Source organism: Pogoniulus pusillus, chromosome 22 (genome assembly GCF_015220805.1).
Source record: "Pogoniulus pusillus isolate bPogPus1 chromosome 22, bPogPus1.pri, whole genome shotgun sequence".
NCBI classification, from domain to species: domain Eukaryota; kingdom Metazoa; phylum Chordata; class Aves; order Piciformes; family Lybiidae; genus Pogoniulus; species Pogoniulus pusillus.
In genome coordinates this window covers 8,066,786-8,086,413 of record NC_087285.1, presented here as the reverse complement: position 1 = coordinate 8,086,413, position 19,628 = coordinate 8,066,786, and the positions used below count along the sequence as shown (strand labels likewise).

General features: G+C 40.1%; 1 protein-coding gene across 3 annotated transcripts in view; it reads left to right on the top strand.

Moving 5' to 3' along the window:
* SLIT3 (slit guidance ligand 3) overlaps positions 1 to 19,628 on the top strand; it is a 525,031-nt gene that overhangs the window by 375,226 nt on the left and 130,177 nt on the right. For all 3 annotated transcript variants that reach the window (XM_064161620.1, XM_064161622.1, XM_064161621.1), the window contains exons 14-15: positions 8,960 to 9,103; positions 11,725 to 11,888. In XM_064161620.1, the coding sequence (XP_064017690.1) occupies positions 8,960 to 9,103; positions 11,725 to 11,888 (308 nt within the window). The remainder of the gene's footprint in view (positions 1 to 8,959; positions 9,104 to 11,724; positions 11,889 to 19,628) is intronic.

Genomic DNA, 19,628 nt, shown 5'->3' with positions numbered 1-19,628 from the left:
CTGGGTTATGATGTTGGTTTTGCTTGGTTTTTTTTTTTTTCAAACCCTACTGATTTAATTGAAAATATTGCTCTTGAAGCCTTCATTATAATTAGCTATCTTAAGCAGTTAACATTCCCCACATAAATAATCACAATTGAATTTCTGTGGAATTGCTGATTTCACAAATTGTATGTCTTCCTGAATGCACAATTGTAACCAACACAGCAGCAAACATTACACAACTCCAACTGTCCATCTGCTCCGTGCAACAGAAGCTTTTCTTGGACCCTGTTATTGTCCTTATCCTGTTGAAGTTGCCAGGAGAGAGGATGCTAGAAAGCTACTGTAGCTACTGTACCGTATCCTCAATCCATCAGGCTGGACCGAGTGTCTTCTGAGAATTCTAGGTCAGCTTGGCTTAGAGAGGGCCGAACTGTTTTCCAGTGGTGACTGTCTGGAGTGATTTGTTTTGGTTTTTTAACAGCAAACTGAACTTTTCATTTTGCTGGGGCAACAAACCATCCAAGCTGTAAAATAGTGTTTGATCAATGACAGTTGTTTGTGTAACTTGCATTTGAATGTCAAAATAATGAGAAGGGTTACAGTTTAAGGTGGAAGCTTTCAAGTAAGTAACCGTTAGCTGTGGTCACTTTGAACTCCTGTCCTGGAGGCCTTTGATTAATCTATCTATAAACTGGAATATATTTAAATGTCCTTCTCACCTGTCTTTCTATTTTCTTGGAACATGGACAAGCTCTTTCAGGAGCCCTTGTGTTTGCCAAACTGTCTGCCAGTCACTGCACAGGGGGCACAACATAACACTGTGCAGCTTTCTCTTTCAGCAGCCTTGTGACAGATAAAGCTGACGGTTGCTCTGCTTGCTCCCAAATGAACAGAGCCAGTCTGCAGTGAAACTGTGAATCATGTGGCTCAGGACACTGAGCTGTGGATAATGGGCACCAAGTTTGTTAACCAGTATTTTTCATATCTGCTTTCTTCTCTGCAACCATATTAAAACAAACATTCTGGCAGCCTTTTTATTACTGTCATACGCTGTGTGGTTCACAGTGCTCTTATTTCTTGGAAACAGAAGGTATCATCAAATCTCTACAGTTTAAAGAGGTTGTGTAGCAAAACAATACAGTGGGATGAAATCTCATTTTTCAAATGTTTGGCAAATACGAGTTTTCAATAAACCCTTTTCCTTGAGGAAATTTACTTTGCATAGTTACTAATCATACAAGGGCTCAGGCATTTGATCCGAGATCTTATGGTTGAGATCTTCATGGCTTGGAGGGCAAAAAAGAATCCCTATAGTGGACTCAGTTTTGATGTTGCCAGAAGTACAGATACTCCTGGGGTGTGTATATATTGAAATCATAAAATGAAGCCAAAAGCTTACAGCCTACTCCTAGTGTCTGATCATTAGGGAAAATTCAGCACTCTAGTTGGAAAAGACCAGTAGTCACGTTGGTGCCTGGAATTAGACATACTGAACAGATAAAGTAACTTCAAAAGTGGTGAAAAATCAGACTTCCAGATCAAATCATCTCACCTGGGTAAAAACTGAAACTAGAAATTATATTGACAACTGCAACTGAGCTTCTTTTAAAGTAGACTTATGTGAAGCAACAAGTTGTGTGTGTCCTTTCAGAAATTGCTGTTATCAGTCTTCCCAAAAGTCAGCATTGAGTGATTTTCCTTTTCTAGCCTGCTTTTGTGCTCCTTTGTCTGCTTGGATGAATATTTGAGGTAGCTCTTGTGGTGAGGTTACTTGGAAAGTATCTCCATGGCAAATTTTGCCAAGTTCGAAGTGCTTGCATTGATTTGTAATTGTAAATTTAATCCCAGTACTTAAGGGCTTAAACCAGTTATTTATTGTGTACTTTCAGAGCTTGTTAGAAGCTCAAAGAAAATCCAGTGAAGCACAAACCCATGCAAAGTATTTTTAAAACAAGAAATACAAAATGACACTAAAGAATGTACCTCAGTGCCAGTATTTTATACTGTATAAGTTACACCCTTTTATACTTGGTTATCATTAAACAGTGATGCAAACAGTAGATAAGTGCCAGAAGGAAGAAATGTCAGTTTCCTGTTTCCAGTCGTTTGTAGCACAGTAGTCTCCCCTCCTCCCATAGCAATCTTTCTGAGCTTTGAGTGGTGGATCAAATATTACTCCATGGAGTTCTTAATTTTTCTCATGGAGAATTGACAATAAGCATTAAAAAAGATACCTTCTGGCTAGATGTGAGGGGAAGTATTTTCACAAATACAAGTCACACCATGGAGCATGCTGCGCAGAAAGTTGTGCTTTCTCTGTCCTTGAAGATTTTAAAGACCAGATCAAACAAAACTCAAAGCAACCTGGTCTGGGCTTGCAGCTCACCCTGGTTTGGGGAGTCTAATGGAAGAAACTCAAGCTTACTGCCATTCTGAATTAGCCTATGATCTGATGAAACAATCATTTCTCAGAAAAACAAATATCTGCATTAAATAGCTATAATTTGGTCATGCTTTGAATGAGGTTCAGACCAGGCAACTTCTGGAGGTCCTTTGTAACCTAGGTCATTTCTGGGTTCTGTAGTTCTAAATTCTTAGGAAAATGGCATCCGAATTTTCCCTGATTGCTCAAAATATTTCTTACTACAACCGAGATGTTGTGCAACCTTTGTCCTTCTAGGCCAGGGCAGAATACTCTCTGCACAGACCCATTTAATAGCTTTAGAATGGTTTTCAAGCCGCTTGCCTCAAGCTTTTTTCCTGCAGATTTCTGCATTTGAGCTGTTATTGTGATAACATTACTAAACTCAATAACTGCTGTTAAAGTGAGGGAGCAGCATCTGCCAGACACAGAAATACAATTACAGTCAAGCACTAATGAAAGACTGCAACAGCATCTGCCTTTTCTGTGTCATTTCTATAGCCTGTCTGCGTACAGCTTCCCCAAACAACCGCTAGTTTGTACGTCAGTGTGTAATTCGTTAGCTCTTCTGACGCCAGTGCTGGACTCACCTGACACAAACTCTCTGCGTTCTAATTACACAAGGAACTAGCTTCCTGATAATGCAGGAAGGTGAGGAAATGTGCTCATTCTGTTGAGCATCTGAATTACTGTGTGGTTATCTGTATGCCTAAGTTAGACAGTATTGAAGTTTGAGTAGCAGAAGTCCAGATGCTGTAGCAACACTTGCTTATGATTCTCCAGGTGGTAACACAGGTACCACAAGATTTTATGGATGATGTTCCAACTGGAGTCACAGTCTTTTCTATGAGAAATTAAAAAAGACCTTTAAAATCTCCCCCAAACAAGACTGTCAAAACTATGCTCTATGCTTGCTTTCTTGACTCATTATCAGCTTGTGACTTTTCCATATTAGTTTTCATTGAATTAATTTGCCATCGTCATCTCCACCATCCAGTTTCTTCCACATGGAGAAGCACTTGAAGCTGGCTCAAGCAAGTATAGTGATGATTTCACACTGCGTATTATCAATTGAAGCACTGATGGACAGTGGTCAGTTATTACATTACAAAATATAAGTTTTAGTAGATGTCTAAATATCTTGGCACAGTGAAAGGCAGTCAGATTACTACTCTACACTCCACGCTGTTTTAAAATGTTCCTGGAACCTCATACAATTATTTTGTACATAAGGAAGGAAGGACACACAGTTCTGTTGTTAGACATGGCTTGTCAGTGACTGCTAGAGTGATGGAGTATTTAACTAGGTACTTTTCATGCTGGCACTTCAGCTGTTCTTGGTGATGAGTTGTGTTAAAGATAATTCTTGACTCTCTTTGCTATTGATATTCTATAAAAGTCATGTATATTTGATTTGTGTTCTGCTGTAACCTATGCAAAACTGTTATCCAGTTCTGTTCTTCCATACAAGTTGTCTATGCAATTTATATCTGCCTATTTTTGGTGAGTTCTCATTTTCCCCCAGGGGAGTCTGGCATGTGGGATGTGCCAGCCAGTTCTTGGGATGCATTTTTATTCTCATCATGTTGTCATTGCTGTCAAAACACAAAACTAGTGGAAAAGAGAAGTTTTCTAGTGGCTCTGTGCAGCTTTTCTCCCTGGCAATTTCCTTTTCATTCACTAATGTAGCTAGAATGATTTCTGGTCAATCCTGTAGCAATAGAAATCAACCTGCAGTCTCCAGAATGTTTAAAGGTTGATAAGCTGCTCTTTCCTTCTCCATGTACTTATTCACTGATAGTTTGATTACTTGACTTCACTGAGCTGAAAATACAAACATTGTGAAGAGTAAAAGCCGTATAAACATCCCCATTTGCTCTTTAAAAAAAAACATTTTTTTCCAATCATTTTGGGTTTGGAGTTCAAAATGTTATTTAAATGTTAATCACTTGAAACTGTGCTCGGGCATATAATTCAATTATGGGACCATCTTAATTATGCAGATGGTGCTTGTGAGCATCTGATACAATTACAGTGCCAATTCAGTACACATTCATTCAAAGAGCTTAGCTGAAACATTATTACTTCAGTGTGTGTGGACAAACTCACTTTTGCAGGAAATGGGTTCATGGAATTGTAATACTGCTCTGCTCATTCCTTTCAGTGGTGTGTAAACCACAAGGTCTTTAACCGGTCTCCTATATTCTGTGGTGGTCCTAGGCTTGCAAGAGATTTCTTCATGTTTTTAACATATCCAGAGGGATGAAAATGGAGGCTTGGGTTAATAATCCATCATCCCTCTAGGTAGTAGGTGGTTTTATTTCTACTTGAATTTTTAACCTCCTTCTGAATGCTGTCCCACATCTGGAGGCCGTGTGTAAATCTCATCCAATCAAGTCAATAACAAAATAGGAAAATCAGTGGAATTTACCTTTATCATAAATTGGTGAAAAATAAATACCATGTAGTTCTTGCTCAGTAAGACTCAACATTTAACATTGTCCCTTCTTTTGGTGTGAGTCCAATAAAAAGAACCCTTCTTATGTTTTACAGCCTGGTTCTGTGTTTAAGGAAGATCAGTGTTTCTACCTCCTAGAGTCTGTTTTTCTCATTGCCTTCATGTTAGTTTTAAAAAATACAACTCTTAAAACCACTTTTAACTCTGTGCAAGTTCAGCCTTGCACAGATAACTAATAATTAGATACCATTAGGGAGGGTGTGATAGTGAAGAAAGTCAAAGCAAAGAATAAGCGTTTATAAAGGGGAATATCCATAGAAGGGCTGTTTTAAAAGAACACAGTTTTTTAAGGAATAGAAACCTTAATGCTTCTGGCCAAAAATCATACTCTAACTCACAGTAAGTGGGAGAGAAAAAAATTGGGGGTGATTTATTCTGCTTTCTCACCATTTTTCACCTTCCCCTCCTCTTTCTCACTGATTCTGATCAGAAATAGGCCATTAATCTATTTCATGGCTGTGGCCACGTCTGTGTTACTGTTGTGCATGCTATCTGTGCTGTTTAGATTTAGGTACTGCACAGGTATTGCATAGATGTTATACAGAATAGGTGTTGTCACCTCAGAAAAGCTGTGTAAGACCTGAATTCCCACTTCTACACAGTCTGCACAAGCACTTTCCTGTTTCAAATTGCTTTCTCTGATGCTTGAAGGAGAGAGTGTGCCTCTGTATTTATGGCTATGTACAGGATCAGTTTCTCTCATTTTGGGTACTTGGCTCTTACAGAAATGTCAGAGATTGTATCACCACAAATGTAGCCATTGAAAATCCAAGCCAGCAAAACATGTCACGCTCTAAATTCTGTTTTCTAGCCTTGAGTTTATTCATGTTTTGTTGAAACTAATCAGAGAAAGAATTTGAATCTTGTGCATTCACTGCAGTTCTAGGTCAGCTTTTGCTCTGCGGATTTGTTGAGTGGGATCAATGATGGTTAGACTTCAGGCTCAGTCTTTGCTCAGGAGTGAATGGCATGTGCACAGCACAGCTCTGTGGTGTGTGCATCACAAAAAGTCACACTGCTTTTCCACGTATACAGGTGTAGTTCAGTTGTAGTTCTCTTATTAATGAGATTATTTTCAAAATGAAAAAAAAAAACCAAACAAACACTTTATTTGGGTTTTGTGCTTTGCTACAAGTACTGCTTGCAACAGAAAATATTACTGTAATAGTACAGGGAGGGAAAGCACCTGGCAAAACAAATGGACATACACATTTGCTTTTAGTTTTCTTGCTCTATAACTTACATGCCAAGCCTCTGTCACAGAATGACAGTCAAAGGCACTCACTACAAGAAGGACATTTAAGTTGCTGAAGCAGATCCACAGAAGAGTAATGAGTTGGTGAAGGGTCTGGAGAACAGGTCTGGTGAGGAGAGGCTTAGGGAACTGGGATTGTTTAGTCTGGAGAAGAGGAGGATGAGAGGAGATCTCAGAAAGACCTTTCAGCTCCCTGAAAGGAGGCTGGAGTGCGGTGGGGATCAGTCCCTTCTCCTTAGTATCAGGTGATAAGATGAGAGGAAATGGCCTCAAGTTGTTCTAGGGGAGGTTTAGGTTGGACATTAGGAAAAAATTATTTTCCGTCAAGACTGGTTAGTTACTGGAACAGGCTGCTCGGGAAGGTGATGGTGTCACCATCCCCAGAGGTGTTCAAAAAAACATGGAGATGTGGCACGTGAGACATGGTTTAATGACCATGGTGGTGTTACATCAGTGGTTGGACTCCATGATTTTAGAAGTCTTTCCAACCTTAATGATTCTGTGATTCTAATGTGCATTACCTAAAAACAATGTGGAACCAGAGCACAAGGACAGGGGTTGGAAACCAAGGGACTTGTAATGCCTAAGTGCATGTCTAGAGACACTGCTTAAAATTCAGTGGCTAATTCTGCTGTCTGATAGATCCTTAACAGTTCTTTACGGAAGAGATACTGTGCAAGCTTGAAAGAGAAGTGCGTCATGCATGAGAACCAGGAGGGAGTGGACTGGTTCACACAAATGGCTTTAAGAAGCAAGTTGTAAGCAGTGACATTGATGCTTGCTGTTGGAGCAAAATCTCAGAAGTCAGATGTGTGCCAGAAACTGTTCTTGCAGCCTCATATGAAAAGTACTCTGTTAATTCTGGTGGAGTCAACAGCAGTGTGGAGTAGGTGTCACATGGTTACCAGTCACAGTAATATATATTTTACAGAGGTCATACTGGTGTAGCTCATGATTTCATGAAGCTGCTTTGGTTAGTAGTTCATGCAAAAATGTAACCTCATTTATTTATCATTGCCTTGCATAGGACTTTCTGTCCTCTGGCATCAAACTGTTTCCCACAATATTTAAAGAAGAAAATTCTAGTAAATTGATGTTGACTGTACTGTAGGATAGGAAGATGAGTTCTGCTCTGGCTCCCTCTCATTCCAAAGTGTTGTGTTTCTGTTCTCCTTGAGAAAAGGGCTCTGCTCAAGTATGCTTCCATCTTTTATGCCTCACAATTACTGTAGCCATTCACTGCAGTAATGAGGTGCTGCCAAAAGGACAGTAGGAGCAGAGAGCTGTACTGACTGCAGTGTTCCAGAGATTTCAGTAATGCAAGGCTGGTGTCCTGCGCAGAAGAAGCACCTTCTGAGGTTAATTTCTGGAACAAGAGAAAAGCATCATGTGCAGCTAACAAGGATGCAGTTCCTCCCTGACAGGTTGCCGTGTTGCCCATAGCCGTGTACATGCATTTTGTTGGATGCAGAAGCTGCCTCCACTGATAGAGCTATGATTAAGAGGCTATGCTTCCTTGCTGAGGAATGGAGGATGGCTCTTTCTTTTTATTTATATACACGTTTTCTTCTGATTTAGTATTAGTGTGGTGCTCCATAGGGAGCTGCAGTGCTGCAGTATTAAACCCTTCAAAGTCAAAGTGGCAAAGAAGCAAGAATTTCATGACCAAGAGAACTGAGTTAATAAGCATCAGTTGTTTGCAATGTAGTATTTTTCTCATAAAAAAGATGTGGATTCTGGCTTTTGTAAGAACAGGTCACTTCTTGCCTGTTTTCTTTCGGTGCATAAAGTACTACATATGCAGATGACAGGGATAATTTAAGTGTTCTCATGTCGGAGTGTCTCAGAGGGAGATCCAGCTTCTTGTTGGGATTGTATATACTTGTGTACATGACAGAACACTGTATACGTGACAGAACTCTGTCTGGATAATTGAAGAGAACTTGCATGAGTACTGGCTGAACTCATTAGTTCTGCCAACCAGCTGCTCTGGAGATGTGCAAAATACATCTTTTAAAGGGATGTAAATTGCCTTTGTGCTGCTTTTCCATGACTGCACAGGACTGCGGTGTAACTGGAGCAGGTTGCTCATGGCTCTATTCAGTATCATCTTGAAAACCTCTGATAAGGGGAGACTGCACAACTCATCTGAGCAGCCTGGTCCAGTGCTTGACTATCCTTAGGTATGAAGTGAGATTGCCTTTCAGCAAGTTGTAGTCCAGACCGTACACTTCTCTCTTCTTGTCTCTGAGGAGAATCGTGTTTTCTTTTCTTTCATGATCAAATTAACCCTGCAGCGCTTATCAAAAGAAGTCAGGCTTCTGGAATTTCAGTTAGATTTAAGACAGCTGCTGGTAAAGAAAACTTGAAAAAAAGGGTTCTTTTGATTGTAGACTTTGGGTGTGAGCATGTGCATAGAACAGTAAAGTGGGGAGCATTTGTCATTTCTGTGTGTATTAATCTGAAGACTTCTTTAAATATTTGTGTACTTTTTTTAACAAACTGGCAGGTGGGGGAGGGTGCAAAAAAACCCCACAAGGTCTTGTCAGTGTTTTAATATTGCTAGCACTGGTACTTGTCTATATTCTCCAGCTCTTGGAGTACTAGTGCTGACTGTGGTTTTTCACCTTTCTAGTGTAACAGACAAATGAAGACCTTTAAATGTGAGTTGGCTTTGGTGGCTGGGTTAATAGTTTTTTAGATTTAACCCTGAGGTTTAGTCTATCTGTATTTGATTATTACAAGATTAATGAATTATACACCTTTCCTCTGTTTTCAGGCTTCTCAATGCCAATAAGATCAACTGCCTGAGGGTAAACACGTTCCAAGGTCTGCATAATCTCAAACTGCTATCTCTTTATGACAACAAACTGCAGACCATCAGCAAGGGGCTCTTTGCACCTCTCCGATCGATCCAGACTCTGTGAGTATGCAGGCACCTCATAAATGACAGCTCTCTCCTTTTCCCTTAAAGGTGTTGCTTGGTTTTGCAAAGGCTTTGCTTCTGAGACTAAAACAATTTGGAATAGACCCTGGGGTAGCAGCCCTCCCTTTTCTGGCAGCAGTAAAAGCAGCAAGAAAAAGAAATATTGTTGAAATTTAGCACAGCCAGCTATCAGTACAACCTGCCCATAGTGACATAGATGTCATGAGTGTATTAAGCCCTCAGAGTAATTAATTCATACTGTTTGTTGGGAAGGTAATAGGTAAATTTGACTCTGCAATATAGGAACAGCAAAATCTATCAAAGCCATCACCTAGCACTTTCTAGGGAGCTAATGAGTTACTTTCTCTCCTTGCTGAGTCTGAGTCTGCTGTACAGTTTGTGACTTCAGGAACCACATTTCATCTGGCCTTCTGCTTAAGGGAAATGATGCATTGTAGTATTTGACCCATGAAGACAATCCACTAAGCATTTTCTGAGAGTCTTTGAATTGGAGGCATTAGGAAAAGAGTGATCAGAAGCAAAACTGGAAGCAGAAGTACGAAAATGACTCCACAAAAAAAAAGATTTCATCTTAAGTGGTAGGATAATAAGGTAATTAGTGCCCTTCCCTCTGAGCTGGAGTTGGCAGTCTGACAGAAGTGGAAAATTGGGATGAACCCCCTCACCCAATATCACATATGTCAGTTTATGTGTATATTTGTGTGTGCACATATAGAAAAGAGGCTCTCTGTGTTCATGTAGTGTGCAAGCACTGGCATTTCTAATACTAAAATATATATGTGTCTAAATACAAATCCTGTTTTACTGCTGATGTATATATACACATACACATGTAACTTTTAATACTCGAAGTGCATTGGCAAAACTAATTGCATAAAATTTTAATATAAAAATTAACTAATAAGGATACCTGCTGCCTCCTCAGCTACAAGTACAGCCACAAAGCAGCCACAATTACAGCCTTAATTTCCAGCAGACACATGGCCAGTATCTATTGCTACAAACCACTGAGGCATGAGAAAAATTAGCCTGCTCCCAACCCCAGTCCTGCCCCTGCTTTTTCACTCTGCTTTCTTCTGTTGCAACGCACTGTGTATGTACATAGATATACATAAAAACAAGAGCAACAGAGAAGGTTCATTTGCAGAGGCATGTAAGAATTGTCACCTTAAACTGGCAACACCCTTAGGGTATAAAAATGGCTCCTTGGGCTCCACTGGGGTTTTATCACCAGTCCTGGTGGTCACTACCCAGAACAGACTTGTTGCTTTACACCAAGACACCTTTCCTTGAAATGTTTTGGTTCATTCTCCCATTGTTAGAGCTCAAAGTGATGGCTGTTTTCTACCTTTTTTTTTTTTTTTCTAGAGCTATAAAACCGGCCCCATATGCTACCTCTATATGCTTGTTTGTTCTCTGGACCTTTCACATTAGGAATGACTCTAGTACAACAGTAATCTTTAGTTTCTCCAGGCACTTTCTGCTGTGTATGCTTTCATTTCCCACTCCATGACAGCCCTTGCCCTTCTGTATTTCATACTTACTCTGTTAAATGACAATTCATAAATATAGCTGCAAACAGAAAAGAAAAGAAGTTTCTCTAAGTAGAAAAAACACACTAACAGAACAGTGTTCTTGTGAGGCACTAACTTTACACCTCTGTTCAAACCAGATTTGAGCATCTGTCATTTCATAGACTGCCTTTGCAGTTATCAGAGAGCCGTGTCCCACTCCCTTTGAAGTTAGAGGGATTGGTGCACGTTACCTGAGATCAGAATCAGGCTCTGAGGTAGACCTTATGAAGTCTCCTGATACAGTGCTCAATTTTGTCAAGCAGAATAAATCATACTAGCGGTGGAGAAACACTGTTTCTCTTTGAGATACTTCAGCAGATTTGTATTAACAAAGTCAAAATATCCAGTTAAAGTCAGTGCTGTGATAGCTGTTTCCAGATGTGTGGGAAATACGCTGTGACTATTCTGGTGAAGGATAGACTAAAATTCTACCTTGCATAAACAGTTCAGCCTCAAAAGTAATAATGTTTACTCCAGGAAAAAATGTTCATAAGGGGAATGCTGTGATGCTGATGGCTACATGCAAATACCAGTTTCACTCTTGAGAAAAGACCACTAGATCACTTCTAGCTTTGCTCACAGATCCAAATTACTTTACTAGTTCACATTTTGATTCCCAGGAACTTGAGCATGCCAATAACATTTCTTTTCAACAAGGATACAAGACGATCTTCAGGTCAGGTGCATCTAAAAAGTTGCATTTCTCCCTAAAGGCAGCATGTCAGGATCTCAGGAGAAAGCACTGGACTTTCTGGACAGGAGGTCTGTGCCCTTTAAAGCAGACTTTACTATCTTAATTTTTATTTCCTCTATGAAAGGACTTGCAGCAGGCTTAACGAGCTACGAAATGTGATAGCTCACAGAATTCTCCCATTCACGTGCAGCTCTGTGTGGTTTCCGCCAGGCCTGGGTTTTTGGAAGCTTATTCAATTACTCTACTCTTCAGGTTTGCGTTTGTGAAAAACAGTGATGGAGTACAGTGTCACAGGTCACTTCTGATTAAACATCCCATCCTTCTCGCAGACATTTAGCTCAGAATCCATTTGTGTGCGACTGCCATTTGAAGTGGCTGGCTGATTACCTGCAGGATAATCCGATAGAAACCAGCGGCGCTCGATGCAGCAATCCGCGTCGCCTTGCCAACAAACGAATCAGCCAGATCAAGAGCAAGAAGTTCCGCTGCTCAGGTAATTCATTTATCCAGGCTGTACTGCACTTTCAATTCAGAAATAAGCAGGTCCAGAGAGCCCACTAATTGAATCTGCAGGACAGTGTTTGCTATAATGGATATTATGGAGCATCTTTTAAAATTAAATTTGGAAAATTCAGTTAGTTCTCCAGAAAGCCAATTACCTTATGGACTAGGGAGGGGGGGGAGAAATAAAAAAATAAGGGGGCAGTCTCTAGCTGTCTTGTCTTAAAAGCAAAAAGAGAAAGAGAAAAGCTTGTAACGCTGAATTTTACAGAATGACTAAATTGTAAAATGTCTAAAGAAAACAATGAAGGTGTCTATGAATCTATCTGGCAAATGTCATCTTTTGAAGGAGTGGAAGATGGAGTGTCATTTGTATTCAGGCAGAACTCTTTCTGACCTTAATGAGAGCTGAGCTCAAGGAAGTTCTCAGACCTAAAAGGCTAAATAAATAGTATGAGATTTTCATACAACTGTCAGTGGACATTTCTGACCCTGAACGTGAGTGAAGCTGGGCATGTGAAGATGGTATTAATTCATGTACTTTGAAGGAGATATATATATATATATTTTATGTCCACAAGTAACATGCACTGATTCAAGTAAAACTGCCACTGAAGTTGGTAGGATATTTTGTTTGCCTTACTAAGTTTTGAACCAAAACTTGCATCATAGTTTAGGGAAAGAATTTGTGTTATGAGCTAGATGGAAAAATATTTCCACCTAATAATAACCTCCAAAGTAACATAAACACCATTTTCTCAACCTTATCTGTTCTTATTTATGGTCAAGCTATCAGTAAAAGGACATTTATTGCCCTATACAGTACAAGGACATTTATTGCGCTGTACAGCACAACTAAGCAGACTGCTTCTTTGTGTGTTTTTGCTATTGGTTATTTGTAGTTTCAATTACTACTTTTTTTGTGTACCATAAAGACAAGCAGTTTTCAGTGAGCAAATCTATTAGTGTGTAGTGAGAAGAAAAATAGGAAAATGACTGTTATTGATGGAGTACCTTTCTTGCACTGCTTCCTATAAAAATCACTATGATGTTTGTCTTTTTTCTCTAGAAAAAAAAAATACTATGATTAATTCTGTTTCCGATGGTAAAAGATTAATGACCGTAGATGGAGATGCAGCATGAAACAGAATGGCAGCAGCCCAAAACAAGTCGTTGTGTTTTGTGTCTCTCTGCAAGCTATATGCTGAGCTAAACCTTCTCTTTATGGGGAGAATAAAATAAAGACAACTTCATTTGCAGTCAGGTTTCCTTGGGCATGCTTGTTAAAGTCTTCAATCACTTGCGACTCAAGCCACAAAATTCATGACCAGAACTGAAATGATGACATGCTTTTATCTAGGTTTTTGGATTGTGGCCATCATAGCAACAAGGTAATTAGTCACATTCATGTTTAAACTGGAAATGAAAATGCATAAATATAATTCAGAAAGGAAAGTAGCCACAGGAACAGATCGGTATAAATCTGTACCCAGTTTGCCATTGTTATTTTCTTCTGCTTTTATTAATAGGCTAGAGAAATTAATGTTATGTATGTGCATGCATGCCTGGAACAATGGCCCAAGCTATTGGATAAGGCAAACACCATCTGATATCATTTATGAAAGGTCATAGCTAAGAAGAGCAACAGTGCAGAACACAGTACCTGGTGAGGTTGAGAATAATATTTTGTGTGAGTTCTTATCTTGGGTGTCCTTTCCTTGAGGCATTAGGCTGTTTTTCCCTTGGTCTCCAGTTCTACAAGTATATCAAAACCACATGGAAAAGGCATAAACCTGACTTATGAAGCAGGAGAGCAGGGATTGTACAGCTTCAGAACAAAGATTTCAGCTGGATGAAAGCTAATTCTATTCAAAAGCTCACTGGAGAAGATATCCTTGCCTGTAGAGTTTCCAGATGGCTATGAGATACATTGAACTCGACTCACTGTCTGCTCACATGAGACAGGAGGAACATCTAATGATTTAGAAGAATCTTAGTTTGTAAATCAATCCGGAGAACAGACATCCTTGGCACCTGTTCTGCTCAAGTTGTCCCTTTGAATCATGGCTGCTTTAGACTTGGCATTTAGCAGGAATTTTCTGTGTTTTCATTTTGAGGAGTATGTTTCATCCCAGGATTTAACACAGCACGTCTCTGTGCAGAAAAGTGCATGAGGTATGAATCTTCATCATTCAAAGTCAGACTATGAGCAGTGTTTGGTGTTATCCAGGGATGAGCCTGCACAATCCCACTGGGCTGGCAGTGCTTTGTAACTTGTCAGCATCCTGGCTGTCTGTGGGGTACTTACTGTCCAGTTTTTACGTCTCATACTCAGTGTGTGAGGAAAGAATTTTAATTTTAAGTCTTTTTGTAAATATGCATCTCTCTTCCCAAAGGGTTCTTGTTTCAGGAGCCTGTTACTTTGATGTGATTTAGTTAATACACATCAATAGTCAGTAATACGGTTTTGTTGTGGGGAAATGCAGTGAATGTGAAGGGTTGGTTCAAGAATTAATGTGAGGAATTTTATCCTGACCTAGTCTTTGAGAAGTGATGAGAATGCACAGACTATTTGAGCTTCATGGGAGAAGAGATGCTCAGCCAATGTCAGGATTACACCCATGAGCAGTTAAACTCAGGCGAGCTTCATACTTGAACACCCAGGAAATGACCAGTTCTTGAGTCACAAAATTCTGATGTCCTGCAGTAATCTCTGCATTGTCCACATTGCTTTGAATTTGACAAAATATCATGAAGGGAACTTGGCATGAGAAACAAATGTAAGTGTTCAGTAAATTAAGAAAAAGGGAAATGCTCCTTGTACAAGTTTAGGAAAGGAGTGGTTAGTGGGAATGGAAAAGAAAAGCTGAGATGTTCAATGTTCATCAGACTGAAGTGGTAGAGGAACATGGGGAAGATTACACCAAGAGGACACATTTGGAGATGCAGATGGGCTAAACAGGACTTTATTTCCTTAATTAAATGAAACTCTAAAGAAAGAACTATGCAGCATAGTGAAAAATAAAAATTAATAAGTCAAGTCTAGAGAACTTCATGCTTCATATTGTTACCTTCATTTTTTATCGCAGCTCCCTGCTCTCCTTTTAGATAGCATTTAGCAAGAGGAACCTGCCTTCTTTTTGTAATTAATCATCAAGGCACTTTTTCCCAGATGCTATTTCCTCCCTGAACCAAATGACTCAAGCTTTTACTGATAGTGATGGAGCAACACATCTGCAAAGGTTATGAGTGGCCATAGGAAGGAGATTGTGTGCAACAGGTAGATAATGTACATAATTCTTTTGAAAAGGAGAATTGGAAGCATTATAGCATGAAATGAAGGCACAGCAGGGAGAGGGGCATGTATTTGCCTGGGGCTGTGAGACAGGCAAAGCTGTGAAATATACTAGCATCAGGCTGCAATAGATACTATTGCCTGTTTTTTTTCTGCCTTCCGTTTAATGTGACGCACCAAAATAATAAACCTCCCCCTTGCTCAGCTTTCTCCCCACAGCTACAGAATCTGAGACTAAAGAAGATTTTTCTTGAAAGAGAAATGGGAGGAACAGGCTGTGATTAATTCTTTCCCTGTTCTGTTTAGAAAAGGGAAATGCTGTCATTTTCAGTGGCAACAGTAAAATTGTAATGATTGTTTTCTTTTGGGCTGCATCTGCCCACTGTAACCACCTAAGGATCCAACGGTACTTGCCAGGTCACAGGAGGCTCCCATTCTTAGTAAGAAAGGGAGAATAAAAGAACAACAAAAAATCTTCTGCCCAGTAGCATTGGATTAAGTTCACAACACAGTATTTTTGTTTTCTAAAGCAGCACTGGGCTTTAGGAGAAAGGGAAGTGAATCTATGAGCAGATTGTGTTGTCTCTGTGGTAGCTTATTGTCACTTCAAGAGTTGGCAGGATCCTTGATTGCTGTGTGACACTGGGTATGAAATAGCTTTTGCAGAGAGCTGCCCTCGTATTCAGCTGTAGAGCTTTTTCCCCCTGACGTGTTTGCATTTTTCAGTCTATTGTGTATTTCAAAAGCAATGAAGTTCCACCTGCTGTACCCGCACAAACCTTTTCTGATAACGATCAAAGCCTGTGGGTATCTACAAGTATCACATCATGAAAGCTTTTTTATCTTTTCATTCGGAGAAATAATAATCTTAGAAATAAGATTACTAGCGCAAATACTATGAAGTAAACCTGCCTTCCTGCCTCCTCTTGTGTTGGGACATGCATTGCATCTAACGGACTTTAATTAGTTACTTCAGTTCCAGATAATGCTGTACAAGTCAGAAGCATGGGGAGGAGGACAATGAGCCATCTGCCAGCACAATTCACTCCTTTTTGAGCCCTGCTTCTTGTTAACCCAATGTAAATCCAAGTCAGTCTCTGTGGTACATATGGATCCAGAGCTTATATTTATAGTGCTAGAGTCACGTCTCCTTTGTCATCTCTTCTTACTAGAAAGTAACTTAGTTGCTCTTAGTTCCCTCAGAATTTTTGAAGGAATTTCATATAGCCTCTTAAATATCAATTCTAAGTCTCTATATGCCTTTTCCAGTCTCTGTGCTCATACACATTCTCCTTTCTTGAGTTACCTGCCTCTTTTGGAACAGAGTTCCTATTACTTGTGATTACCTGAAATTTCCTTCTCTTCACTGTTTCAGCTTTAGAAGCACAGAACTGCATTGGGTGGAGTTCTCCCAGTCAGGAGACTGCACAGGCAGGGCTTTTTTGTCCAGCTGCTAAGGCAGTTGACATGTTTCTTGTCCCATCACAGAACGATACAGGTTGGAAAGGACCTCTGAAGAACATTTATTCTAACTCTCATGCCAGAGCAGGTTGAACAGGACAGTATCCAGGTGGGTTTTGAATGACTCCAGGGCAGTGACTCCACCATCAGAGGACAAGGTGAGGAGAACTTCCCTCAACCTGTTTGCCACAGACTTCTTTATGCATCCCAGGATGCCACTGGCCTTCTTGGCCATGAGGGCACATTGCTGGCTCATAGTCATCCAGTTGTTCACCAGGACTCCCAGAGCTGCTTTCAAGCAGGTCAGCCCTCAACCTGTACTGATACATGGGGTTACTCCTCCCTAGGTGCAGTCCGCTAGTCGAACTTCATTAAGATTACTCTGTCCAGCTCTCTTTGGTCTCCCTAGCTTATCTCCTTCTCTGCTCTTAGTGACATATAAATGCTCTTTAAGCTCTTTGAGCTCTGAAAATGAAAGATGTGCTATGTTACTACTCCTCAAGCAGTGTTTAAAAGTCATGAAAGGCAAGTGAATTTGATCCAGATTTTCCGTGATTTGTCTGACTGAAACACCCTCCTGTTGTTCCTGTAACTTGCCGCTCTGATGACAACTTTGCAGACTCCAGCCCCTGACATTCTGTGGTTCTATGATTTTGAGGAACAAGTAATCGTTTACAGACTCCCATTCATATTGCTGCACTTAGCATTTTCTGTTTGCTCAAAAGCCCTGCTGTCCCCCTGCTCTTGTCTGTCTTGTACCAGTGCTGCAGTCATATGCTCAGGGATTGGCAATGATGCCTGTTCTGAATGTGCTGTTCTCCAGCAGTTCTTGACTGAGCAGTCACCAAGCTCTGACAGTTTGTAGATTTGTCCATGCTGGAGGTGACAGTGGTGGAGATTGGCAGTCCTGCACAGGGTGCTCTAGGCTCAATCACGTTTGCAGGAAATCTTGTCTGAGGGCAACCTCCAACACTTTCTCTCAACAGGACTTTTCCTCAAGTGGAAAGGAGTATGAGTTATACAGACAACTGGAAAATTAACTTTGTCCAGATTTCTTTCTGTGTTTTTTTTTGTGTGTGCTTTGTTTTTATTCACTTAAATGTTATGTGTTCTTTTTATTCCCCCCTCCCCCTTAGAAGTACCTTCAGAAACTGAGTATAGCTAAACTGTGGACATGCATTTGTGCATAAGAATACTTCTATCCAAATGAAAAGTTGTTTGACAGCAATAAATCACCTGCAGATTAAACCCTAGGCTGAATTAATCCTTTCAAATGTGGAGCATTCACTGTACATTGTGACTGAGTATATTTGAGCTTTGGAGCTGTTGAAGAACACAGCACAACTGCTATGACTTATAGCACTGGAGCTAAATTCCCTTGTACTGTAGAAAAGTTCCTGTTGAAAAAGTAATTTGGCCACAGTGTAAACCAATTGTAGCTCTCCCTTCTCTGAAAATCTTTGATAGCAATTCAGATATTAATGCTGATATTTGTGTCAGCTACTCTAACTCTTCACTAGAGTTAGAGTGATAAACATCATGGTGACGGTTTCCTGCACTGCGGTAGTGGGGAGGTAGGCAGAATAGAAACTATTTTGCTCGAGGAAGCATAAGCTCAACAGAGAGCAAGTGGGTCTGTTTGGCAGAGACTGTGGTTCTTAATAAGAAAGTAAATTGATGTCTCCCAGTTAAAAAGTTTATTTTGAGGCTTCATTTTATTTTTAAGGTGAAGTAGTCTTCACAAAGCCTAAAGGTATGAACTGTGTTGTTACCAGTCACCGTCCCGATATGCAATTATAGTAAAGAGGCAAGGAAAGAGGGAGAATGAATGTTGAGTCACAGATGCAACCACATCACTTAGGCATCCAAACAACATTGTTGTCCTAGATTCTCCTTGTAAGCAGAGTACAGAGCTATACATACTCCTCACTTGAGATCTGAGTTGTCCTCTGAGAGTGTCTTCACTAGCTATGGCAGAATGGTGAAAGATTACTGTCGTAACTCAGTACCTTGAAAATTAAGATGGGACAAAGTTTGTTCTCTTCTCTCTCTTTGCCATTGCCTGTGTTGAAATTAAGCTGAGCAGCACTCAAGATGCAAAGTTAGCACTGTTTTGTGTGTATAGGACAAAGAAAATGGTTGGAGAGGCATTGGCATGAAGAGAGCTCATCAGCTAAAAATGGTGCAGGAATGCTTGAGCCTGCAACTGGACAATAAATTTTCATCTGACTATTGTGAGACTGCTGCAGCCTCCTGAGGTGTTACAGCTTGATAAAACAGTTAAAAATAGGGTCCTATATTTAAATTCTTAGCAAACTGTGGATTCAGTGATTGGTGAACAAAAAATTATTGGGTTACAAGAGGTGAATTAACACTAAGAGCAAACCATGCAATGCTGTTGGGATGTGAAGTGTATCTAAAGAGGGGGGGGAGTTGGGGAAAATTGGCAAATCTATGGAGATACAATAATTTGTGTTCAATTCATGCTTTCTTTGCCAAAGTCTATGCAGAATGATCTTAAGTACATCCAGGGGCTTATGGATTTTTTAATGGTATTTACAAAATAGTGTGCTGCTCTTTGTGAAAAAAAAAAAAACCAAAACCCAAACCCACGCCAAAAAACACCACCAAAAAACCCAACCAAACCATAACAACAGCAAACCGCAAGAGGAGGAGGCTCTGTTCCTGCACATATTTTTTGCAGTAGTCTGCAAAGAGCAGAAAAGCCAGAATGTGCCTGTGGAGTATTTTGCCTCTTATGTATTCTGGGGACATAAATCAGGGTTTTGGCAGAGTCTTCTTTTGTGTGCTGGTACCTCTTGTTCATTGTAGTTGATGATTAGCTTAGGCAGTTATTGTAAGCAGTGTTTAATTAGTGTGGCAGAGGAATAGAGATTTGTTCAAAACGTTCTGTAGGGGTTTCTCAGGAAGACATTTGCAGGACTCTGCATTTGTTTCTAGTAGGACTGAAAGAGT